This window comes from Periplaneta americana, chromosome 3 (assembly GCF_040183065.1).
Source record: "Periplaneta americana isolate PAMFEO1 chromosome 3, P.americana_PAMFEO1_priV1, whole genome shotgun sequence".
Lineage (NCBI taxonomy): Eukaryota > Metazoa > Arthropoda > Insecta > Blattodea > Blattidae > Periplaneta > Periplaneta americana.
This window is the reverse complement of record NC_091119.1, coordinates 208,788,059-208,815,297: the sequence shown is the minus strand read 5'-3', so window position 1 is coordinate 208,815,297 and position 27,239 is coordinate 208,788,059. Positions and strand designations below refer to the sequence as shown.

Below are 27,239 nucleotides of genomic sequence, written 5' to 3'. Positions count from 1 at the left end.
GTTTTGCCAATAGTTCCTGGAGTTGAACTGATGACATGTAGAGAGTTTTTCCAGTAGTTCCTGGGGTTGAACTGATGACAGAGAGTTTTGCCAATAGTTCCTGGGGTTGAACTGATGACAGAGAGTTTTGCCAGTAATTCCTGGGGTTGAACTGATGACAGAGTTTTGCCAGTAGTTCCTGGGGTTGAAATGATAACATGTAGAGAGTTTGATGCAGAGTGCTTCATGAAGTGGCTTTAAGCAGACTGCAAGAGGGGGAGAGTCTAAAAGAGAAATTGGAGCCAAGGACAAGCTGGAGTGAGAGTTGTGGAATTAATTATGAGAGTGCTGGACTCATAATCCTGTGGACCTGGGTTCGGTCTTCGGTGTATCCCTGTGTAGGGCAAGCCTGTGGTCCAGGGATTTTCTCCAGGAGCCGGCTCTCCTTGGCATCCCGACAAATCTCTGTCATCTCATCTCATCGCAGTTGTAGCATAGACCAGCATCCTGGGCAACAACTGTCGGGAATTGGTCTACACAACTGGCTTTATATGAGTGACTGACACGGTCAGGTACTGCCATAACGAGGATCTATGTTAGCACGATTTAATACTTTACCATTCATAATTTCTTATACAATAATATTGTATATCGTGCATTAGTTTCATGATTGCCCATAAGGATTTAAAGACGTTTGTGACATCATGCAGTTGTCATATCTCTCCATCAAAGTTTCCGTCGCTCCATTGTAATCTATTCTTGGACTTAATCATTGGATAACTGCATCTGAATCGTAGCACCAATTAGGTGTAACACCATGCCAGCATAGTTCTGAGGTAGGCGCTATCTGCAGCAAACATTTCAATCTCACAGTTTTTTTCTTTTGTAATCTACTTCTGCAGATGGGTCGCGGCCCGTTTGCCCCAGCAGCCAATGGGTTGGTGAAGATTGGTGAAACAATGACTCTTGTGGTGTCTGTGGAAGGTGATCCAGGCTTCGATATCCAGGTACGTACATATCATAATTGACAGTTAATTGCTGTATGTGCTACGATTTATATATCATTAAAATGAAATACCGGTACAATATTCTATCAGTTTTACTAACAAAAGCTGTGTATTGTCGCTGTGCCTCCAAAATACACTATGTGCATTTAAACAGATTTCTTCAAGAGAAAGAAAAAAGCATTACTACTTTTAATTCCTTTGATTTTCAAAGCTACTTTCGGTATAATTTCATAATTTTTTATGTCATGATGAAATTACACCGAGAGTAGCTTTGAAAATCAAGGGAAATAAGAAATCTGTTTAAATGCACATAGCGGATTTTGGAGGCACAGCGATGTTATTCACGTGTTAAACAATGATATTAGTTATACACGGAACAAGACGTGCATAACCATGTGCACTTTACTTACCAATAACGTTGTATAGCAAGCTATAACATCCTCTTCGTTTTATCCTAGATCTTAGAAGTTACTTCTGATTTTCAACCCCTAAATTTACAGTTATAAGAATTTGGTTTGCTACTCGCGCCATAACATTGTTTTATTATTTTTATGAAAACTTCTAACAATATTGTGCCACCTTTGGTGTAGCTCTTCTGGAGAATTATCAATAATTTTGATTGAAACTACCAATGATCATTATTTTTAATATTTTTAATTGTTATATGTTTAGACAAATACATTTAGTAACAAAAGTCAATCGTGCTTTATTTCAATCAAAAAAGGTACGACCCATTCATTGTCCCGAATTGGGACTCAGTATAGGCCTACATGGTCACTGTCTCCATAGGCCTAGGCCTACTTAAAATTAAGTCAATACTTCATTTAATAATAATAATAATAATAATAATAATAATAATAATAATAATAATAATATTATTATTATTATTATTATTATTATTATTATTATTATTATTATTATTATAATTTATTCTGGCGAAGTTAAGGCCATCATGCCTTCTCTTCCACTTAGCCAGAAACAAAAGAAGCTGATACAATTTGCAGTAGTACAAGTTAATAATTACAGACCAATATTTAAAGAACACTAAAAAACTGATGTAGTTATACAAGCTGAAGTTGAGTAAAATAATGCAAACATACTAAATAATAATTACAAAATAATATAAGGCTAGAAGTTACACTCAATGAATGTGCAAGTGGTAAGTGACCCATATTACAAATTACAAGAATTACAAATTCAAACATAAATTATAACTATACAACACTGAGGAAAATTACATGTAGGCTACACACATACACACAAGGGAGAATTAAACATGAATAAGGAAGAAAGAAAACATTTTCAGAAGATATGAGTAAAATATGTACTAAGAATTATAATGAAGATTTATAATTTCAATGATGAAAGTACGTACATACAACAATCATGATAGGACAAAGGAACGGGAAAATTAAATCTGAAGCTAGGAGTTATATGGTGCAGCCTTGACAATCTTGCGTTGCAGGTGCGAGACTGTGTGGCGAAGGACGCAGCTGGTGCCAATGTGGTGCTGCTGACAGATGACAGGGGCTGCGTGCTGCGGCCCAAGCTCATTGGCGCCTTCCAGAAGACTCGAGACACGGGGGCATCAGGTGCCTCCATCATTGCATACGCCTTCTTCCAAGTGAGTGCGCATAACTTGTGTCCTGTTGAAACTTAAGAGAGGAAATGCGCAACAATAAGTCTTTGTTCATTTAGGAATGAAAACTATGCAGACAGACAGGATATTGAAGGTTCATTTCACCAAGATATCGGTAATGTTTTTCTGATTGCCATGCTGGTAGGATAGCTTTCTGTGGAAGATGTCGGAAGTGAAATTCTCCACACTGCCAGACTAGCTATGTTCAAGAAGGTCTTGAGGCATTAATCAAACACTGAACTACAGTGGTGCCATATAATTTACTAAACATTTAATAGATTATGCGGTCATTAAGAAGACGTCAAAAGTAGACATTTGACTCAAGATACTCCTGTGTTGCATTTATGATCATTTCAAACACGTTACAAAGAACACATCACAGCCATAACAAAATTACAAAACACCTCCACATATGCAGTACACATCACAAATGCTAACCACACCCACAGAGACATCAACACAGACATGGAAATACTACACATCCAACCAAAAAGCCAGAAACTAAACACACTAGAACAATATGAAATATACAGACACACGAAAACACACCCCAACGATATTCTCAATACACAACTCAATTTCAGAACACACACACTCTTTGATTCTACATTATACCACACGAACACACCCTCACAGGGAACAAAACAAGAGGCGCCAAGGCCAACAACGACCAGTTCTGAGGATGACTCATAAATAGGTCGAAACATGAAAACAAGGTACGTTAGAATTTAACACAAGAAAGTTTTATCATACATATTCCTCAATTTATACAATTGTTGCCAAAGAGACAATTGGCAGGAATGTAAATACAGGAAATTCTACACTGTCTGAATTGGATAAATACTGCTGAGTAAAATATGTTGTGACAGCACACGACTAAAATGGGTTTCTGGAAACTATTTTATGTCACATTTTATTGGCATTTTAATCCGGAGGGAGAAAAGTGTTTTAAATTTTCTAATACAAACAGATTGGTAGATTTGCTAGGATCATAGGTTATTCCCCACTGAACACATTTTTGGCAGAAACTGAAATCCATGCAAGTTCTCCATCCAAGTACATTATTTCAAAAAGGATAATTCTATTTTCGGTAAATTTTTAGATTTCATAGACCATGTTCCATTCTGTGAATTCAGAGTTATTTTTTTATGTAATCAGTCAGAAATAATGAAGCTGATGTTTATTTCAAAACCGTAGAAGTTCAGTAGTTTCTTAACTCTCCTGAAGAAGACAATTGATAACTGGAATTGTCTGATTTTGAAAATGTACTGCTAAATTCTTACTCAGTATTTAGTATGGTAGTGAATGGCAATATGGTGATGCACATGGTGGTTTGCAGGCGTTCAAGTTCCCAGACGTGATGGACCTGACACTGGAGTGCAACGTGGAGCTGTGCAAGACGGACTGCCAGAGCTGCCCAGAAACTGGCCAGGTATGACGAGCATGAAGTTTGTTATGAAAACCTCTTTGACATTGAAGCATTTTTCAAAACCTATTTGCTATGGGAAGTACAAAGAAAACTTTATCATATAAGCACATTTTAGAAAAGTTCGTGTTATAACCATTTTGAAGAACAGTTTGGGATGACGTTACAGGAGAATGGAGAAAGTTACACAATGCAGAACTGCACTCCTTGTATTCTACACCTGATAAAATTAGGAATGCTAAATCATACAATTGAGATGGGCAGAGCAGGTATGGCGAATCCAGAAATGCATATATAGTGTTAGTTGGGAAGCCGGAGGGAAAAAGACCTTTGGGGAGGCGAGACGTAGATGGGAGGATAATATTAAAATGGACTTGAGGAGGTGGGATATGATGCTAAGGACTGGATCAATCTTGTTCAGGATAGGGACCGATGGTGGGCTTATGGAAGGGCGGCAATGAACCTCCGGATTCTTTGAAAGCCATAAATAAGTATTCTTGTACATATTGTAGATCATCTTATAGGGAGACAGAATTGGATTTTAGATGAAAAATTTGATTTATTTTTTATTTTTCCAATACATTATTTGATTTTCCATTCTTAGAATGCTATATCACAAATGACTATACTAAAATTGTATCCTTTTCAGTTGTTAGATTCTCGAGAAAAGTTTACTGGTTTTAAACTCCTTCATAATTCTATGGATTTTGGGAAGAATTATACTTTTGTTTTATTTTCCTAATTTATTCTTTAATTTTTTCATCTTTAAAATAGTATATCGATGGCTAAGAAGTGATACCTCGTTTCTAGAAAAAATGCTCATTTAGTTTAACTACATTATTATTTAGAACAAGTACGTTATTGTTATATGGATTTGAGGGAGGTGGGATATGATGATAGAGAATGGATTAATCTTGCTCAGGTTAGGGACCAATGGCGGGCTTATGTGAGGGCGGCAATGAACCTCCGGGTTCCTTAAAAGTCAGTAAGTACGTTATTATTATATTCACAAAATTGGACAGTTAACTAATATTTTGTCCTCGAGTAGAAGAAGTTGCAAAGTAGAACGTACATAAAACGTTTGTGTAGTTTGAGGAAAATTAATTTTTGAATCAGTTTTTCGATTCACCTGCAAATTTACAGATACGTGGTATTACTTCTTAGCCATCGATGCCACATATGATTATACTACAATTGAGGCATTGACATGGGAAAGGTCGTAAGTGCCACAAATTCGAATTTTTAGGTTTTTCATTGAGAAGGTAGTAAATGGCCATGCCAATGGCACAGAGAAGGTAGTATGTCCATATGTAATGAAACAAAGTTGGAAACGTAGTCACTAGATGTTGTAAGTTGTATGTGCACAGCTGTTGGCGCGGAGAAGGTAGTAACTCCTTTTACAACATCAGAGTGTGTCTAGACAAATATGGGCTGATAACTGTGCAGGGCAGAATAAAATCGGATGATTTACATTATTGCCAAGAAACATTTTGATTCAGTGGACTTGAAATTCCTGGTTTCAGAACATTCCTACATGCCATGTGAAAGGGAATTTGGCATCATAGAGAAAAGAAAAAAAAAAGATGCAAGACCATGGTTCCAGAAGAGGTAATGCCTAATAATGTAATAATGATGAAGGATGAGGATTTCTTCGACTTTTCTGCAGAATGTGACAAGTTTTTGAATACAACTCCTATCAAAATCAGCACCCTCAACTGGATTAGACTCTCAAGAGCTGATTTTCCTCTAATAAAAACAAGACAGTCATTTAATGACTTGAAATGTGGACAGAGCACACGATTTTTAAGAAAGGACAGTCATTAACGTCAATCACCAACTTGCAGTGCTTGCAACGCCTTCAAAGAAGACCAGTCATCCCTGATGCCAAAAAGAGAGACTTGTTATCTATGTTAGACTTCCTCGATGAAAAGTATCATGCATTTTACCGAAAAATTTGTGCATAATGTATAAATAACGTTAATTCTCAGTTTGGCTAAGGAGTGATTTCAATGTTGTATTTTCATAAAATAGGATTTCACAGATAAATCTGTGCCAGACTTTTCAAATTTCATATGTAACACAAACATGAGTGTATGCGTTTCATTTAAAGCAGTTTCTGTAATAATTTAAGTGAGAAAGTGTTCATAAATTTGTTTTTTGCTTCCCCTGAAAAATTTTGTTTTTGGCAGTTACTACCTTTCCCATGTCAGCGCCTCAATTATGTCCATGTTAATTTTTAGTTCTTCTGAGGGAGGGCTTATTTTCTGTAAGGTTAGTTTTTCCATACAAAGCCGACCTTTTGCCAGATTCTGTTTAATCTATAGTAATTTCCAGGAATTGTTTATTTGAATGTTTTACAATTGTAACTGTCGAAGCATGGCTTCTTCCGGGAGGCTAGTGAAGCATGGATCCGTGGCTTTGCAGCTGCTACTGTAGGCATTCCCTCCTGTTTGAGGAATCTAGTCTGTCTCACAGCTAGGACTGCGCTCCTTATTTCAGAGTGTGGACCCTGTCGCTCGCAGGAGACGCCGGGACGTGTGGGTGGACAACTCAACACTGGGAGACCCAGTCAGGGTGTTCCGCACATTCAGGGTCATCAGCCCCGACGACCTGGACGAGCCCCTTGGCACCTCGACTATTGTGAACGTGGGATCTGGTTTGTATCAGACCCTAGAGACTAATCTATGCTTATCTTGTTATATGAGATGCGATATCAAGCATTTACAGTTCATAATGTCAATCAAGTCTTGTCATTAATATAACAACATACAGGACTTAATATTTACAAGGCATCATAATCGGAAACAACAAGACAGATTATTTAAATTGTCAAGTGACCAGCTGGGTCCAAGTAGGAAGTCGGCAAAGGATTCTGAGCAAAACTCATTATGCAACATTGTGGCGAAATTTTCTGACACTTGGAAAAGTAGGAACAGTACAGAAGCAAGCGTGATGCTATTGGCACTGAGGCAGTTTTAATAATAGATAAATAATTTTAAAAAGAATGCGATGAACTGCAGTCATCAATATGAAAACTTTATAAGGTTACCTAATACAAAAGATTTGAAATCTTCCAAAACTGAGTTGAAGAGACATGGGAGATTTCTTTGAAGGGTTCAAGAATTATGAAATATGTAACTTTTTCTTCGTCACATAGAAAAATTCCGGATAACAGTACACAAAGACAGGTTGGAATATACAAATATTTATTTTTGCTGGTGTTATTGTAACTCAGTTTTGCCTTCGTGTTGTGTTGGTGATACATTTTATGCATTTCACTGTTTATCATGCTGCGAATTGCATTACTCATACTTTTTTGTAATTATTATTCAAAGACATTCCCTAATATCATTAATTTTTCAATGTACATAAAATAGTTTCATATACTATATATTGTAATGATTTGTAATGTTATTTTTTTTTCAGTTGGCATTTACATACAGAGTGTATCGAGAAAAAACTTTCTGAAATTCAAAACATAAGAGTATACAAAAGTTTCCTTCTAATCTGTACTATAAGCAATTTTTTACAGAGCTGCAGGAGGTATAAAGATTAGCATACAAAGTGAGATTTTTATTTATTAATTTTTTTTATTTTCATAATTCTTTGGTGTGTGGTCAATGGGGCTTAAGTCACTTCACTTTTACAATTTTTACTTTCTGATTATGTAATTAAAAAGAAAAACTTCAAAACTCAATATGTCTTAAATTTTATTTTCTAACATTTTATCGAATACTGAAGTCCCCGATAATGCTTCAGATCTGCAACAAGGGAGGATTTTGCAAAGTGTTCCTCCTGTAGTGGACACTTCTGGACACCACCTTCGACTGGTTAAGTTGGGCTTTCTTCTACGAACAATAGCAATGATGGAGCCACTTCTTTGCAAAAGCAGTGCACATAAAATGCACATTTCTTTCAAACACTGGGCAATCAAACGTTAATGTTAGTGGAAAGGAACTACATGCTAGGAAATTCAAACTACCGTACTTAAACAATGCATTCTGGTTCTGAAAAAATTATATTAGAAAAATATATTTTTTCAGGATATGGAGGTTTGGTAATCATGATAAAAGGGTTGCATGATCAGGCCTCATGGCCGACTAATATGTGACTTGACTGTATCTTCATGTCGCAGAAGTTGAGGGCGTGTGCATGTCCGTGCCCGGGTTCCTGCTGGCCGTGATCTTCCTGCTGTCGGTGCTGGTGGCGTCCTGCCTGCTGTGCACCTACTTCTGGCTCAAGTTGCAGAGGAGCACCAAGGTGCAGGATGCGGCCAAGACGGTGCACCTCGAGACCTTCCCCATCTCGAAGGCTTGATCGCAAGGACAAAGTGGAGGTATGAGGTTGCAAATGTAGACGTGGTTTGTGTCCAGCTTTCAGAAACCAATCATTGTCTCGTCTTCGGAGAAGTTGGTAACTGAATTCTGTCACAGACTGTAGGTGTAAGAATTATTGAAATGTCTAAGAAATTCAAGAACGTGATTGGTATCTATGGGCGTACTTCGAATTAACAATACAACATAATTATGTAGTGTAACAGCATTTCATTTAATTCAGAATGTCTTGTTATGTGGGTTCCGTTGCTGCCAATCCCCACTGCCTGGTTGGCAATGCATCGCTGCGGAGCAGAAGTTCGTGTACTCTGTGAATGTACAATGCAGACTTATTGTAAACATACTAGACTGGCATAATGAGAAACATAAAAAAGAGCACTTAAAATGAGAAACGTATATCACGTAAATTAACTGTATTTATTCTTAATGGTGTTCTTGTAGATTTATGCAATTGATTGTGGAGTTTGGGCGCTGGTTGTGATATTGCAAGCTGTTTGTATGCTATGTGGATACTTTGAAGGGTGGAGATATGATGATAGACCTATCCATTACTTGTCTCGTGATGGCTTTGACACAAACTTGAATTGAAAAGCTGTGAGCCCCAAGTTTCTGATGAACCTAGTCTATGTAGGTTGCATTTAGCTTTCATGTCAGCACAAAGTCTACATTGCAGTCACTGAGTTCCAAGGATCAACTGCTCAGCAGTAAAGCATTGCAGTCCACTGAGCGGAGTCTGGCATTGCTGCAACACTGTGTAGAAACACTCTATACTCAAGATACTACTTGGTTAAACAGATTAAATCAAATCGGTCAACCTGGACCAGTGAACAGTTGTCAAAATTTCACTCCAAAATAATCCGGAATTATCAGACTACAATAAATTATTTAGGTTTGACAGTGGCTGAGATGTACCTCCCCACTTCTGCCTGCGTGCTGTTAATTCTGAATATGTGAGAATTTCAAATTCATTCGGAGTTCAAATTTCAGCGGGGCCAAGTGCAATTTGTAGACGACTGCAATTGAGCAAATTTCCCTGAAGCATTCCCGGCCTCCATCCACATTTGTTTTTGTAATTACCGGCAATATTTATTTTATTTCTTGCGACATAATGCTTTTAAAATGTCTATGTTAATTTCTCGGTATGTAATTTGTTGATTTCTGACAGTTTTAAGGTAAATTGTCTGCATTACTTAAAAATTATGACAAGATGTGTTCATAATCTGTTGTTACTATGTATTTCTCGCTCTTCAAGACAAATAATTAGGGCTGCTGAATCACATCAGTGGTTGCAAATCTGTGCATGACTTCGTTATGATGCAGATTTACTGTTGAACAGCGAGCTAAACAGAATGTTGAAGTGACATGAACAGTGCGAGCATCATTACAACACAAGAGTGTCAATTGACCTCATGGTCTTAGTCTTCGACATAGAGCATTCATTAGTTTGTTGGATAGTTAAGTAAAGTTATCCCTATTGCAGACCATGGAGGTCCACAGGCATAAGCAGGAGTGAAAGCTCCTTTGCGCTCATTTCTCTTAGAGGCTGGGTAGAGCTCTGGGCCGTAAAGCAGCTGGAAAGATTGGAAAATTCATGTTGAATCTTTCGTACACTACTTTCAACACTTGAATATAAATAATTGATTAAATGGCGATCTTACTCGTGTTAATTGCGTAAGCATGTGCGGCTTACAGCTGTTTCAGTGCTTCTTCACACCATCCTCAGAGCCTACTAGATCTCGGCGTCATCTCGAACTTTGCAACACACAGATCAATTTCAGAACACACACACTATTTGACACCACATTTCAACAGGCAGCGAAGTTCAAGATGACGCCGAGATCTAGTAGGCTCTGAGGATGGTGTGAAGAAGCACCGAAACAGCTGTAAGCCGCACATGCTTACACAATTAACACGAGTAAGATCGCCATTTAATCAATTATTTATATTGGAAAATTCATGACACTATCGGGAATCGAACCCGCGACCTTCGACTTCGTAATGAGTGCCTTAACCATCATGTGCCCCTATGAATATCCCCTGCACATGTTTGTGGGAGGGCTGGAATTTCTTACTCAAGTCATTATTGTAATTTTGTACTATCATGGCTGTAAGACTTGCTATTTTCGAAGATTATTTTATTCACTGTTCACATTTTAGAACATTTCCAGCACGTCTTCAAGTGGTTACGGTACTGGTACTGTACTCTCCATTATATTTCACAAGGTTCTAAAACTATGAAGTCCACGAGTGTATTCTTATATAGACCTCTTAATTGTTAAATTTTAGTTTGATTACAATTCATAAAGCACACAAACTGGAAAAGAACAGTATAGTATAGTAATCTTCATCTTGCGATGTTGGATGACGTATAGTACAGGTATAGCCAGCGTTCTTGAAGAATGACCTTCAACCCACTGAGCCCTTATCTAATCGCCCTGGTTGCAGTCACCCAGCTGGTTCATAAACTCGCATTATAGATGTTCATTTGTTGAGAATGCTGGCGATACCTGTAATTCATTCATTGATTAAAGTTCACGTTAACACTTTGTTTGTTAAAAACATAAAATTACTTAGTCACATGTTAAAAAGTGTTAAAATTTTAACGTGTGACTAAGTAATTTTATGTTTTTGTAATTCATTGCTGAGATAGGTAGAAGTTTGGAGAAGATGGTAATTATGTTTTACAATGAAGCTTCACAACCAATGTTTAATTTAACTTCAAATTTAAAATGCTGTTAATCCTCGCTGGTTGCAGAAATGGAGCCAGAAGGTTAGATCTTATAAACTGGTGAAAATTTGCAAAGAATAAGCATAGAAAGAATGAAATCAAATTTTCTGTCATAGTTGACTTGTTGATACGTGTTACTGAATGGCATTATGTATGTTTGTACACTCTCTGCGTCGTTCCTAATTATTTTAAGCTCCTTGCAGTTGGAAGACTGTGCTCAAAAATCTTGAAAAGAAACTTCAAATGTATTGTAAAGTGAAATCAATGTTTAAGCTCTCAAGTAGCGGTAGTTCATGTATATGTGTACTGTAGCGTGGTAGTTGGTAGTTCTGTGGTTTCTGTACTCTGTGCCATATCAACTGTACATTATGTGACTGTTTTTATACTGTAATAAATACTTTTATACAAAATAACTCATTAGTTATTGTAGTTTGCCTGCGTTCGTAATTCCTCATTGTTTTGACTGATAGGCTCATTTTCAGCTCCGTTAATACTGAACAATATTGACACAATGACTGAACAAGACCAAAGACGGCTGATCATGGTGCTGATCACTTTAGTGTTGATGTTCAGAAGCTCCTCCCTATCTCATTGTTGTGAGATATACTTCTGCCTGCCTTTTATTCTCAAACACTGTAATAAATTTGGACAATGTTCATACTTCTAAGTGTATGTAATTTGATTTAACATTTGTGTAATCAACTCCGACTATGAGTGATCGAGTTTTGAATGCGATGAAATTCTTCAGTATGTCTTCCATGGAAGATCCTGTGTTAGAAATGTACTTCCTTACAAATGGCTTTTAAGGATCCGGAAGTTCATTGCCACCCTCACATAAACCTGCCATTGGTCCCCCTCCTGAGCAAGATTAATTCAGTCCCTAGCATCATATAACACTTCCCTCAAAACCATTTTAATATTATCCTCCCATCTACGTCTCGGCCTCCCCAAAAGTCTTTTCTTCTTAGGTCACATTCTATATGCATTTCTCAATTCACCCATATGTGCTACATGCCCTGCCCATCTAAGACGTCTGGATTTAATGCAACATTTGCTGGCCTTCCTGCTCTCCTGACTTTACCATCTGCGACTACTTTCTGTGAGGTTACTTGAAGCCCAAAGTGTACGTAAATAGTTCCCAAATAATTGATGACCTGAAGATTGCCACTGCCCAGGAAATCGCCAACATTGATAGCGAAATGTTGGAAAGAGCGACACGCAACTTCAGGGAGCATAGCGAGAGACAGACACCATTTGAAGGACATAATTTTCAAGATAATCTAAATGTATGTCAACAAAATGGCATACATAGCCAGTTTTTTCGGCAGTAATGTATTTGTTCTAATAGACATAACTACCAAGTTATTTCCATTTGAAAATCGTCCGATTCCTCTGCTGCACCTTACTGTGTTTATTCTTCCTATTTGCTTCTACCTCATTCAGTTTTTTCTTCAAGCAGTCTCTCTTTTTATTCCTAAGTGCACGACTTGCTTCTCATCTTTCATTGAAATTATTATCTGTATTCACCTCAACTGGATCCTCTAAGAATTTCAATTTCGCCTGTTTTCTTCTTTCTATTACCTTGGAACAATCTTCATCAAACCACAGTTTCTTTTCTTAGTTTCATAATAACTATGCTCTGCTCAGCTGCAATTTTCATATCATCTAAAGTACAGCTGTAGACCTGATTCAGAAGCTGTTTCTCATTCCCTTCAAATTTAAACTCTGCTTGTCATTCTGTTATCAACCCTCACAACCACACCAGCATAGTTCATAATGGTGATCTGTTATCAGCTTCACTACAACACCAGCATAGTTCAAAATGGTGTTCTGTTATCAGCTTCACTACAACACCAGCATAGTTCAAAATGGTGTTCTGTTATCAGCTTCACTACAACACCAGCATAGTTCAAAATGGTGTTCTGTTATCAGCTTCACTACAACACCAGCATAGTTCAAAATGGTGATCTGTTAATAGCTTCACTACACCACCAGCATAGTTCAAAATGGTGTTCTGTTATCAGCTTCACTACAACACCAGCATAGTTCAAAATGGTGTTCTGTTATCAGCTTCACTACAACACCAGCATAGTTCAAAATGGTGATCTGTTAATAGCTTCACTACACCACCAGCATAGTTCAAAATGGTGTTCTGTTATCAGCTTCACTACAACACCAGCATAGTTCAAAATGGTATTCTGTTATCAGCCTTACTACCACACTAGCATAGTTTGTAATGGTGTAATGTTGAAATTGGTTAATATGTAATCGTATTATGTGTTGTATGTGAATTTGAAGATAAAAAACTGAATGTTTAGTTTGACGTAACTTAACTTGAAGTATGTACTGTAAAGGACGTAAGTCAATGTGTTACTCTGTCCCATGTCTTCTACAGTGGGTCTAATACAGCCATGTGCACAATAAGTAATGTGGGCCTATTGTACCAGTATTATATGGTCTCAGCTTGTAGGATTGTCCGTTGTATTGTATTTATTTATTTAAGTAGGTTATTTTACGACGCTGTATCAACATCTTTGGTTATTTAGCGTCTGAATGAGATGAAGATGATAATGCCAGTGAAATGAGTCAGGGGTCCAGCACCAAAAGTTACCCAGCATTTGCTCAAATTGGGTTGAGGGAAAACCCCGAAAAAAACCTCAATCAGGTAATTTGCCCCGACCGGGAATCGAACCCGGGCTACCTGGTTTCGCGGCTAGACGCGCTAACCGTTACTCCACAGGTGTGGACTACGTGTATCTGTATGTGGGAGTATTTTTAATTAATTAATATGAAAAGTGCAAAAAAACTGAGGAACGGCATGCAGAATCGAAGTTAACAATGAATTAATGCAGCATATTAAAGCAGTCATGTTCCTAGTGTGGGGAATATCATGTGATAATGACGTCACTTGTCTCGTGCATGCTGATTCGTGACTGTCCTGTGAACACGCGTTACCTTGGACTGGTGCCAGTTTGGGCTTCCCAAACAGTTGACTGCCTATGATATTGCCATACATAAGTGACAGCAGTTGAAGGTAAGGAAGAACTTGTGACGTTTGTATTCTTTTTGTCATTCTAATTAGTCAGAAAATTGCATGACTGCATAACTAATGCTAATAGTGTGAATCGTTGGCACATCTTAATTAACGTCCAGACATTGCCAAATGCTATTTATAGCTGTATACCGACTGCACTTCGTGGCTACCAGAAACGTTACGAGGCTAGACTGAGTTTTAGATTGAAATATATCTTCATTTTTAGTTGAATTCTCTTGCACATCACAGAATTGAATTCAACGGAGCAGTGATAGGTGTCATCAGTATTTTCTGCGTTTTATCTCTTCTTCATGTTTATTTCGTGTCTTCTAGATGTTCGCCACGCCACGCTATCAGATGCATCGCCTGGAGATACTTGCATTGGAAGCTGTGGGACATTTCGTGTTTTCATTCAGTTATCAACTCCTGGAGACTTTAGAAACCAAAACACTTGAAACGGCCAAAATGCGACTGAAAAATGTTCGCGACATGTTTCATCATACAATTCCTCCTAGGTTAGTGAACGAAATAACAGAAAAGCTGTTGTCTTGCATCAACAGTCTGTGTTACTTGATAAAAGAGAAGTTCCATGATGAAACAATGGAAGACGTGATCAGTGTAGTCACTCACCCAGCCTTGTCCAGACTTGATTGCACATTGTACTGCCATGGAATGGTGTCCCTGCTATATAGAAGGCTGTGTGTTTTGAACAAAATAAAGGTTTTGAAACTTAGAGTCATGGATAGTGAAGGCGAGCAACTGATTACAGCTGGAATTAAAGTTATGAGTGAACTTGAAGAATTCAGTTTTGAGTGTAATTGTACTGACGACATCTTGATTGAGATCACAAAGTCGTGTAAGCGTCTGAGATGTCTGGACGTCAAAGGATCTGTGCGTGTATCGGACACCAGTGTCACAGCTCTGAAGCAGCTGCGACATCTCGAGTGTCTGAATGTTTTTGGAACCTCCATATCTCACTCAGGCTACAAGGAACTCATAAATGGACTTGCAGATCATTTGAAAGCTTTCGGTTGTAGTGGCATCACAGACATTCTCCTTAGAGCCCTCACTGACCTGGAAGCATTGACAATTGGAGGGGAAGGATACAGCATGGGAGTGTTTGCACAGTTCAGAAAGCTGCAGCGTGTCAGTTTATTCTGTGCTTGTTTTGGCGACGTAATGGCGTTACTTACTGCAGTGGGGGAGCAGCTGATACATCTGGAACTCCACAACTGCAAGGGGATCGACATCAAACTCATCGCCGAGAGCTGCCCAGCAATACAGAACTTTGGCATCTTCAGCTGCTCGTATGCAGCAAGCACTCACCAAACCCTGAGGGCAAGAGGTTCAGGATTCCAGAAGCTGAAACATCTGACAATCGACAAATCGTCCAAGTATCCAGCATGCATGAATGTGGACCACCTGGTGCTGCTGTACGTCTTGTCGCAGTCGCCTGCAGTGAAGACGATAAGTATAGAATCTTACGCAGATTTGGACGAGGACTTTGTTCTGTCTCTTCTGCAGACAAGCGGACTTGCTGAATTGGAAGAGCTGTGCGTGCATGCAGTGCGCACCACCGTGTTGCCTCTGCAGGGATTACGTTTGATTGTCGCCAGATGTGCCAATCTCTCTGTGGTGAACGTGAGTGGGAGTGCAAGCCAAGGGAAAGACGTCGAGGTCTTTCTGCGAGAAATTAAGTATGCGTTTCCAGGAATTAGAGTGAGCGTCGAAATGAGCCCAACGAACACGTTTTAGCATCAGCATTGATTTCAAGGTTAGGAAGTACTTTCCCTAGCACCAGTTGAGGACGACCAATGTGATGAATACAAGTGCACAAATGACTTTGCTGGTTCAGAATGTATGTAACTGTTTAAAGAAAACCGATGTACAGTACAGCATATAAATATCTTAAATTGGTTGCTTGCATCTATCAAAACAATATATCAAAATCAACGTCAAATTATTTAAATGGATCAGAATAGGATGTCTTAATTTCGTGTTGTTATTGCAACAGCTAACACGTCTTGATGGTGTAGGTGGTGGTAGTGGTGGTGTTGGTGGTGACTTCGTAGAAAAATACCAGGATGCAAATCTAATCTTTCAGGTAAAGCTCCCTGTAAAGCAGATTTGAATCATTTCAAGGGAAAAATTGTTCTGGGGCCGGGTATCGATCCCGGGACCTCTGGTTGAACGTACCAGCGCTCTGCCAACTGAGCTTCCCGGGAACTCTACCCGACACCGCTTCTCAACTTTTCCCTTTATATCCACACAACTCGCGTGAGACCCACATCGAGTGCACTCTGGCATTTCGTCAGCCCACGCGAGTTGTGTGGATATAAAGGGAAAAGTTGAGACGGTGTCGGGTGGAGTTCCTGGGTAGCTCAGTTGACAGAGCGCTGGTACGTTCAACCAGAGGTCCTGGGATCGATACCCGCCCCGGAACAATTTTTCCCTTGAAATTATTCAAATACCAGGATGTTTATGACGTGTAGGAATATTTCACTTACATGACATGAGACTAGAAATTAAGTTTCTGGGAAGGGGGGGGAGGAGGCAAAACTTTGTACTGATGCAATATTTCCATTTGGAAATTTGTGATTGATTCGTCAATATTTTCTTATCCTGAGCTTAACTGTTCGCATGGGGAAGTTTGATGGTTAGAAATGAATGCAAAGTTCAACTCAAAATGCAATTCAATTTTTTATATGATCCCTGTTCATGCTACTGTAGGGGATCGTACTTTCAGACACGATGTCTGCAAGCCTAACCTTTTAACAGATCGGAAAGAAATCAAAAGAATATTAACAGGTCGTGTGTTATTGCACATGTATGTACCCAATGCATGTCTGTTACTGAAAATGGAACTTGTAAACGCTGAGGTCAGAGTCTGCTGTATAATTATACATTAATACAGTAATAATAATAATAATAATAATAATAATAATAATAATAATAATAATAATTGTAATTGTAATCTTCATCTTACGATGTTTGGGTGACGTATATACATCCGTTGATGTGACATATTAATGAATTTAAATACTATTATAGTCACAATCATGCCATGGTATGAAAGAAAAATTTCACAACCTCCAGCGGGATTCGAACCTGCGACTTCCTGTACTCCGGTCAGGCGCTCTACTACTGAGCTATCGAGTTCGTCTTATGCCAAAGGCTTGGAATTATCCTTTCATACTACCCATGAGCAGTGCTGACTAGTTTAGACGCTATGGACAGTACTCTATAACAGAGTCGCCAGTATGAAAGGATGATTCCAAGCCTTTGGCGTGAGACGAACTCGATAGCTCACGTGGTAGAGCATCTGACCGGAGTACAGGAAGCCGCAGGTTCGAATCCCGCTCGAGGTTGTGAAATTTTTCTTTCATACAATGGCATGATTGTGACTATAATAGTATTTAAATTCAATAATAATAATAATAATAATAATAATAATAATAAAGCCTCAAAATCTACAATTAAGAACTTACGGAATTATTTGGCGGGTCATTTGGAAGATTTTTCGAACACGCTGGGGGATCGCGAACCACATTTTGGAAACCCCTACTTCAGAACTATTTCACGAAATGAAAGTACTTACTGAAGAACTGAATGTTGATGTAAGAATTCCAAGAATTACACGTAATCAAATACAGTAGAACCCCACTAATTCGAAATTCCAGATAATTCGAACATGCTGAAAAGAGAGGGAGAGATATAGAGAGAGGCAGAGGGAGAGAGGGGAGTGGGAGAGGAGGGTGATAGTCAAAGTACTTTAAACGAACTTGAAACCAATGCAAAGTTTTCTCATGAGCAAACAAAGAAAAAATGGTTTTCACCTAATGAACTTTTATTAAATGAAAGTAAGACTGAATTTATTATTTCCATTTTAAAAATCCCAATGTACACAAATCGGTTAAGGTGCTTCCTAACTTACTTGAGAATATCACATTGACTATGTGTGCACCAGGTTGTCTAGAGTATTGTATCTTCTAAGGAATTTAAAAACGTTTAGCCATGGCCCTGTGTTAAAGCAGCATATTTTGCTTTTCTTCCTAGGCATTGTTACATATTATGGTTTATTACTTTGGGAAAATGGTGCCCACATTAGCAAAGTGTTTGTTATTCAAAAGAGAACCATCAGATTATTAACAAACTCTAAGTTGACTGCTCACTTTAGGTCTTTATTTATTAAAGAATAAATTATGACAGTAACTAATCTTTATATTATGGAGCTAATGTATGCAAAAAGCAATTTAAATTTAATGAAACATAATAATTAAATTCATGACTATAGCACTGGGCATAATGAAAAATTGTACATACCTAGATGTAGATTTTCCATGCCATCATATTATGGCTTTTAAATTATATAGTCATCTTCCAGTTCATGTAACAAGTTTGAATAGCCAGAATTTTAAGAGAATTTATATAAGTGGTTGATAGATGAACCATTTTAAGACTCTTTCCTACATGTTTTTAGTTTTAATTTAGGACTATCGACCAGGAGCAGAAGAATCAAGACCAGTGGCGCAGGTGAGATGGACCAACTAATCTGTCTTTCTGTTTGCATAATCTATAAATATAGGATTCAAAAGAAAAAAACCGAAGCAGGATGATGCTAAGTTGTTCCTTGACATTGGACGGTTTTGAATTCATTGGCTAAGTGACTTGGCCTGGCTTTGTTGCACGACCCTACAGTATATTCAATGATCTGTAATATGATGACGAGCTCAATTTTATTTTGTAACAAATTTTTCTTTCACCAGATAGAGATACACTGTTTTATAATATTAAAACCCAATTTATTAAATTTTGTAACTTAGCTGCTTTTGATACTACATAGAAGCCTCAATTATAAATTAGACAAATTTAAAATTATAAAAAATATAAAAATTAGAAAAATTGATTTTTTAATGTATTTTATATTCAAACTTTGATTTTCTTTTTACTTTCTAAGACGAATTTTTTAATCTTCGATTTTTAATTTTTAATTCATAGAATATAAAATTTTGAATTTTGGAATTCTGATTTTTTTCACTTTTGAAAATTGCAATTTTCAGCCTTAAGCGATTTCGATTATTATGATTTTTTTTTTAATTTTGACTTGAATTTTTTCATCTTGAATTTTGTTTTGAATATCGTGAATTTTGAATTTTTCTGCTACGTTAATTGAATTTCTTAATTTTTTAAATATCAAATTTTGAATTTTTAGAATTCTGAATTTTTCAGTTGTGAATGATTTTGAATTTTAAGTTTAGATTTATTTAGATTTGTGTGATTTTTTAATGACTTGAATTTTGCGTTTTGAATTTTATAACTATTGAATTTCAAATTTTTTGTAGAGTTAATTTTTATTTTTACAATTTTGAATTTCTTGAATTTTTAAAATTTGAATTACTTTAATTTCAAAATTTCATTTGAATTTTGAATTTTTAAATTTTAAGTTTTATGAATGTTGAACTTTTTGAACTTTAATATTTTTAATATTGACTTCGTGTTTTTTTTTAATTGTGAAAGATTTTTCATTAAAAATTTTTTAAATATATTTCGATTTCTATGAATTTTTAAAAATTTAATGTGTGGATTTTTTCATTTTGAATTGTCTTGAATTTGATATTGTTTTAAATTTTAAACGTTTGGATTTTCATCTTTTAATTTTTTTAATGTTTTAAACTGAATTTTATATTTCTTTGAATATCATAATTTGTATTCTTTTGAATTATGAATTTTCTTATTTTCAAATGGTTTGGACTTTAATTTGGTTGAATTTTGAATTTTAATCTTTTGAATTTTGAATATTACACATCACATAATCAGATCAGTAAATTATTTTTACTAAGTCGTGAAAGTTTTTAATAACCAATATAGAGACGTTATAAGAAATTACACAAATGAAGATCGACATATTGTTGTCATTATATCACAGAATTTGCTCTGATGACTTCGTGTAATATTGTTCATTGTAGTATGTGTGTTTGTTTTATTCTGAAAAGCCATTAGTTCTCAAAACTGACGACAAATGGATTCTGGAAAATTGGAAAATTATGTAGGAAAAACTGACATTTCACTGAAAAATACTATTTTTCTGAAAATCTTTGGGTTCCAAGCTTCAAAATGAGGAGTCGTTCATTAAAATCCGTTCAGCCCTTTTCCCATAATTTCCATTACCAGTTCAAATTTTACATATAGATTTTCAAAATGCAAATACGAAATTCAAAACCACAAACTCAATGTTCTATTTCTAAACTTCAAACATTTAATTCACTGCCCAGAATGCAAAATTATAAACAATGCATGTAAAATAAAAATTACAAATTCTAGAAATTAAATCCGGAAACCAAAGTAATTCCGATATATAGAATCCAAAATCAAAATTAAAAAAATAAAATAAAAATTGGAATATTGAATTTACTAAATCCAAAATTAAAATTCCAGAATCCAGTATTCAAAATCCAAAAGAATAATCTAATCCAAAACCAATATAAAACAAAAAAATTCGCTGGATTATTTTAAGGGGTGCGAAAATGAGTGGTATACCGTTGTATCTATTTGACTCCATATAAATTATTTCATTTGATTATATCTTTGAATAAAGTACTAGCTCTGATATCCTGCTGAAGATGTCTACAGTCGTCCTCAGTATCGAGTCAGTGTGTCCGCTGAATTATGCATGCAGTGGCCTCTCTTAGAACAAGGTCCGGATTGCCTACACATCCCTTTATTCGTATTCGCCCGGTGTGCGACAAATTGAAGCTACGCCTTTTTGGACTTTTTTTTTCCGAATATTCTCGATCCGTGGATTCTGAATCCATGGGCTCCGTGTCTGAAGTTCCTCGTCTCGAATCCTCTATATTACGGCGTCGTTCATTAGCATCCTGCATAGCAATGACGCAAAATGTCTTGTGAGGTAATAATAATCAGCCTCAGCAGAGGTGAACGATCATCCAAACAGGACGGAGGTATCGTGAGGCTGGTCCCCCAGCCGTTATAGCAGGTTTTTGTAACCGGATGTCGCTACCTATCATAGTTCCCCAAATTCATCACGATGCTGGATGGGCACTGGTCCCATACACTGGGCTAAATTTCATGAGAGAATTCCTCCCCATGAGGACTGGAACCAGCATTCCGCAACGTGAGACCAGGCCTGGTGATGCTAGGGCGCGGTAGGTACTTCATTGTCGGTGATTAGTTGTCGTTGGAGTCTATTTTGAATAAATCACCATTTTGTGGTATTTTTATAGTTATTTACACAACTAGTGGGATATGAGCTTGGTTATCACTCGAGTGTGTTTTGCAGGACGAGGTGATGGCTCATCCCACTTGTTCTATACAATATTTTGTATACTGGGTAATGCCCTAGACCATATAGGCATATACCTAGATTGCTTGGCGTTATAGGTTTTGACGGTAACAACTTTTGTCAGTGCAAATCTGGCTTTCAGGTAGTAGCTCCCTGTAAAGCAGGATTGAATAATTTCAAGGAAAAATTGTTCTGGGGCCGGGTATCGATCCCGGGACCCTTCGCTTAGCGCGCGAACGCTCTACCGATTGAGCTACCCCAGGAACCATACACGACACCGTCACAATTTTTCCTTTGTATCCACACAAGTATCCAAGTGCGCTGACAAGACGCCAGAACTCAGCTATGAGTGCACACAATACTCTGCGTGACTTAAATTGTGGCTTTCTGTTAACGTATCACAGTAACGAATATATTATGCAAATCTGACATATGAGGAGCGCTACGTGAAATGGCGCGAAGTAAGAAGGTGTCTGATATCTTAAATGAGAAGGTTTTGCTTGCATATTTTGAGCATTTATCAAAATCATATAAGCCTTCGACCCTGTGGACGTATTACTCTACGTTGCGAAGAGTCATTTCAGTGAAAATAAACGTCAGTATTAGTAAATATAGGCCTACTAATTTAATTGCATTTATTAAAAGAAGGAGCGACGGATACAGAGGAAAGAAATATAAAATTTTTAGTAAACATGAAATTGCAAAATTTTAAAGAGAAGCGAACGATGCATTTCTATTTGTGAATATGGCGCTTACTATTGGATTAGCTGGGCTTGTAGAAGAGATGAGCGAGGATTATGTGAGTGGTGAATGTCAGCAACGAAAGACAATGCATACCAACTACTAAAATCAAGATTGCAAAGGAGTTTTTTGTCACATGGATGACGTTGATGCTGCGGATATGTTAGCGATTGTCCGAAATATATCATATCCATCTTCGCCCTGACGGAACTGACCATGAGAGATTTTTTGTGGGATACAGGAACGGTAAACGTACTAGACAACCAGTTGCTGTCAACGCGTTTGCGAAAATTCCGACGGATATTGCTATATTCTTAAAATTGTCGAATCCTCAAGAATACACTGACATAGACATCGAATACTATAGCAGGAGGTTGTATAGAGGGATCTGTAGAGAAAGTTGCTTCCATCATCCTTGGTCTGAAAGAGTATAAACAAGAATTCAGAATTGTCAGTGGAAATTCTAAACAACAATATTTTTATTGTCGTCTGGTATTGAGTTAATTAATTTCAAGGAATGTGTTATATAATAAATAAGAAAGATAAAGTTCATGTTTGTTTCTTTTTTAAGTGACTTTTTTTTTTTTTTTTTTTGCAGTAGCCGTTATGAGGCATGACATGGAAGTAGCTATTTTGGTTCATTACTAAATTGAGTGCGATAATAAGATGATTACTGCACTCAGTGCGGTAATGCCTGCCATTACCATAGTGATATGACGCTGGCTGGATAAGTTGTTATTATCAAATAATGATCGCGAATAAAATTAATCAACTACACAGTTTTACTAAAATAATTATATTTCATGTTCACAGTTGCTTTTGAACAACTGAAAACGAATACAGTACAATCTCACAAATATATCTGATAAATTGCCTATACAGACAGGAGACATGTCGAAAACCACTTTTTCTGCATCAGGATGGTCACGTGTAAATCAGTATAGCAGCTTAGAAGCCCCTTTCATCTACCTGATGATGCAATAGCTTCGAACTATTTTCTCGGACACTTGGATTCGATTTCAGGCTGCTCACCTAATCGATCGTGAGGTGCAGTCCTTGGGCTTCCTTCCGCTTGATGTCTCTTCCATCACACGGAACTTCGATGTTCAGGTTGATGATGGACCTGGCTCTCTCCAGGTACGTCTCGTACTGCTTCTTGGTGTAGATTCCTGAGGAACGGCGGTGGTGTTCTTCCCACTTGCATCTTCCGCCGGGAGTCGAGTTTATACCCGAAATGTTGTGCAATGCTCCTTTACCTATTTCTAATTCATCTTGTCTCTTCTTCTCGAGTGTTGAAGGTGTTTCGGCGTTTCTAATGCAGTGAACATCGTATTGTCGAATTTCCTGTGATTTTATTTTGTCAGCAACTTTCTTCCAGGAATCCTTGATTGCTGACAGCTCTTTTATCTTTCGTGATCTAACGTCGTCCCTCAAAATTTCAGAGTGGCTACTTCTACACCGGCCGTGGTTATTACCTGTCGGAGGTAATCTGCTTAGCTTCAGATCTTCCGATTCTTTACTCGCAATTCTTTCCTTAGGTCGATCGTGAGAGAATAGCTTCGCGGACAAGTTACATTTAACGATATTCTTATCGAAATTGGAACTAGGGATCGATGAGAACCTACGTGCGTAGTCTGATCTATTTTCCAGGAATTTATCCCCGTGTGTACTGAGATCATTGTTGGTGATTTCCATCTGCATTGCTTGCGGCTGGAGCAGGCTGAGGTGGTCGGAACTCAGGCAGAAGATGTCGGTCTGCGATACAATGATTCTGGACACCAGAGTCTCCGTGACGGCAGTCTGAATGACCAGAGCTTGAACTGGCAGTTCTTGCTCGCATCTCTGTCCTCCAGCTTTGGATAACTCGCAGCAGCCAAGTTCTGCGTCACAAACCTCGACATCGCTAACGGGTCGGTACTCCTCGACGTCGTTGGGTCTGGGTTGGTCGCTGGGTTCAGTCACAGCGCTCTTTTGTTTGTGGACAGGCGTGTTCAGTTCGTTTAGTGCCTCGACTATATCCCTGGTGGCGGACATGACGCGCTCCGTGAGCAAGGATAGATCCTGGTACTCGCGCTTCAGTTGCGCCACCAACTCGTGCTGCAGGCCGTGGCCTTCGGATTCATCGGTGAGCATGATGTCCGCCACTCGGTCGCACACGGCCAGTGTGGCTTCCAGTATTCTCTTCCTCCTGAGATTCTCTGCTGAACATGGCGGTAGCTCACTTAAGCTCTCCCGAGACTGGACGTTCTCGAGAACTTTTTCAAAAACTGTATCAGGCAAAGAATTCGCTACTAGAAGAAGAAGATATGCAGTGTAGCGGATTTTATTTTCTATGGCTTTTCGGGTGCTTTCGTTTGAACTCGTTGAAAGAGTCGTAGTAGGCCTACAGTTCATCTCCGAAATGTTTTCAATGTTGAAATCCTCTAGAAAATTTTTCGCCTGTGTAATAAAGATATCGTTCAGTAAGCAAACGTGTGTTCAAATTTGTGCACAGTTTCAACATTGATATTTAGACACGCCTCAAGACTGAACTCGGTCTACAGGTCTAACTACAACGTCTTTGGTGTCATGCCGCTGATTCCTCATTTTAGGCGCCTTCGGTTTATACTTGTTTTTTTTTTAAAAGGTGGGACATGACAGGAGCGTTGCGATCGGAAAAATAACTGAATGTCACATAGCGTGGTAGTCCTGTTGCTATGGTAACAACGGTCGAGTTGCCAAACTTATCGTTCCCATGTGGCGAGTGCTTAATAGCTCTCTTGGCGACATTTATTGTGCACACAATGTTAGCATTGGTACGTTTCGTCTTTGATTCTTTGTCGATTTTTGTATTGTTTTCTTACCTTCGCGTCAATTGTCAATGAATGTTTTAATGTCAGCCATCTATCAGCTGACAGCGTGGTAGTCCACGTTGGCAACATAGCACTGTAGTTCCAAACTCGGCCGCTTAACTGTCATGTCCCATCTTTAAAAAAAACAAGTATAGTTCATTTTCTGCTATCTTTTAAAGTGGCAACATGGTGGAACCAGGAATAGTTGAGGTGGAAGTTTTTCCTGCGTTATTTTTCTATCTTATAAATCTACGTAAAGGGACTTGTGAAGAAAGATCATGCGAAATATTTCACCAATCCTAAATTCTCGTGTGCTGGCGTCTAGGCACTATTGCTTACAAGATTATACAAGCTGGAGCATAGGATGATCAAGACTGGGACTCGGAGCGTCATTACAATTTTGTTAACCCATCCCGATGGGCCAAACTGGAATTTCTGGTGGGCAAAGACGTTGTTTGGTGGCAGGTTTTTGTGAGATATTCCCGTTTCTTCTACCATTGCTCCATTGATCATCATACGGTGTTACGTAGTTCGCTTTTATTGTGCAGCAAGGGTAACATCTTCATGGGGACTGAAGGGACTACATGTCGTCACCCAGATGGGGACTTTTCGGTGAATGACCGTCATTAGTAAAAAAAAAACTACCAAAGACTCACAAAATAAATATAATGAACAGTTTGAATTTCGATTGCACTTATTGCTAGGGAATCAGTGGTGGAGCCTGATGTCTGTTTTCTGATACGAGTATCAGATATCGCTGCATTCTCACATGTCTGCAGAGAAATCTGTCAGCATGGAGCGGGAAAATTGGAAGAGAAATTATTGGTTTTTATGTTGCTTGGAGGTCTTTCATTGAGGGGACAGATTCTACTCGAATTAACTTGTCAATGTAGAAAACCTACACTGTGTGATATTTATATCTTATTTTCTTTCATATCGTTCTGGGCTGGTTTGAACCTCGAGAGGCACTCGACACAGAGGTGATAAGCTTACTCTTGGATTTTTAGTGAGAAATTTTTATTTTTTATTTTTGTTGGTTATTTAACGACGCTGTATCAACTACTAGGTTATTTAGCGTCGATGAGATTAGTGATAGCGAGATGATATTTGGCGAGATGAGGCCGAGGATTCGCCATAGATTACCCTGCATTCACATTACGGTTGGGGGAAACCTCCAACCAGGTAATCGGCCCAAGCGGGGATCGAACCCGCGCCCGAACGCAACTTCAGACCGGAAGGCAAGCGCCTTAACCAACTGAGCCACGCCGGTGTCTTAGTGAGAAATGTTTTATACTTAGAGCTGATGTAGTTCTACACAGAGCTAGATAATATTCTTTTACTCTAGAGTCTCGCATTTAAGAAATACATATTGCCATTACTTTCTCTACTAGACACGATTTAATTTTGTCTTTGTGAAGTTCAAGTTATTATTCAAAACAAGACATCTTTGCTTTGATATTAAGAAAATTGAATCAGATGTAAACAGAGGCACGTACTTACCTTTGAAGGACTGGGTATGGAGGCCATGGTACCGTGACATCAATTGCACCATGTCGTGCTACGTCAAATTTTGATCAAACCCTTCACTCCATATCTATTAATTAGTCTATATTTACGAGTTTCCATGGTAACGGCTCACAATTATTGGCATTTGTAACAAACAAGTCGCGGGAATATTATCATCCTTCCTTAATTTGTTCCCATAGAGAACTCGCAGCAAAATAACCATTATGGAAACGATATGTCCAGCCTGGTACAGTACGTTGTCTTTCTTGTCTACTATCTTTAGAGACAAATTAAGTTTTGAATGAAATATCTTAGAGAATATGGTTGATGTATGTAGGGGAAGCTGTTGTACCTGGGGACACTTGGTTTATTTTCAAGGTTATGTGGTGGAACTTTTGTTTTCGCAGTTGACCACTTTAATTTCATCATTCAGCTGTTCTGTGAATGATTTACTTTTGTTGAAGCAATCTGGAGAGATTTTATAACAGTAACTAGGTCTACCTCACTTATGGCTTTTAGAGAAGCCGGAGGTTCATTGCCGCCCTCAGTCCCTATCCTGATCAATATTAATCCAATCTCTACAATCCAATTCCATCTCCCTAAAATCCAGTTTAATGTTATACTCCCATCTACGTCTCGGCCTTCCCAAAGATCTTTCCCCCTCCAGCCTCCCAACTAACACTCTATATGCATTTCTGGATTCGCCCATACGTG

At 38.0% G+C, this 27,239-nt stretch overlaps 2 protein-coding genes across 2 annotated transcripts in view; both read left to right on the top strand.

Annotated features, from left to right (window-relative positions):
* Nucleotides 1-11,526, top strand: part of LOC138696996 (uncharacterized) — a 43,950-nt gene extending 32,424 nt beyond the window's left edge. The window contains exons 8-12 of the mRNA XM_069822578.1: nt 882-986; nt 2,452-2,610; nt 3,965-4,057; nt 6,551-6,707; nt 8,187-11,526. Coding sequence (XP_069678679.1) covers nt 882-986; nt 2,452-2,610; nt 3,965-4,057; nt 6,551-6,707; nt 8,187-8,368 — 696 coding nt within the window. The 3' untranslated portion in view covers nt 8,369-11,526. The remainder of the gene's footprint in view (nt 1-881; nt 987-2,451; nt 2,611-3,964; nt 4,058-6,550; nt 6,708-8,186) is intronic.
* Nucleotides 11,527-14,041: 2,515 nt separating this feature from the next.
* Nucleotides 14,042-19,006, top strand: LOC138696995 (uncharacterized). Its single transcript, XM_069822577.1, has 2 exons — nt 14,042-14,147; nt 14,481-19,006. The coding sequence occupies exon 2, from the start codon at nt 14,481-14,483 to the stop codon at nt 15,900-15,902; it is 1,422 nt and encodes a 473-aa protein (XP_069678678.1). The 5' UTR covers nt 14,042-14,147; the 3' UTR covers nt 15,903-19,006.
* The last annotated feature ends 8,233 nt before the right edge of the window (nt 19,007-27,239 follow it).

What these genes read in the sequence shown, in the direction of transcription:
- LOC138696995 (XM_069822577.1), top strand. Translation starts at nt 14,481, where the DNA reads ATGTTCGCCACGCCACGCTATCAGATGCATCGCCTGGAGATACTTGCA.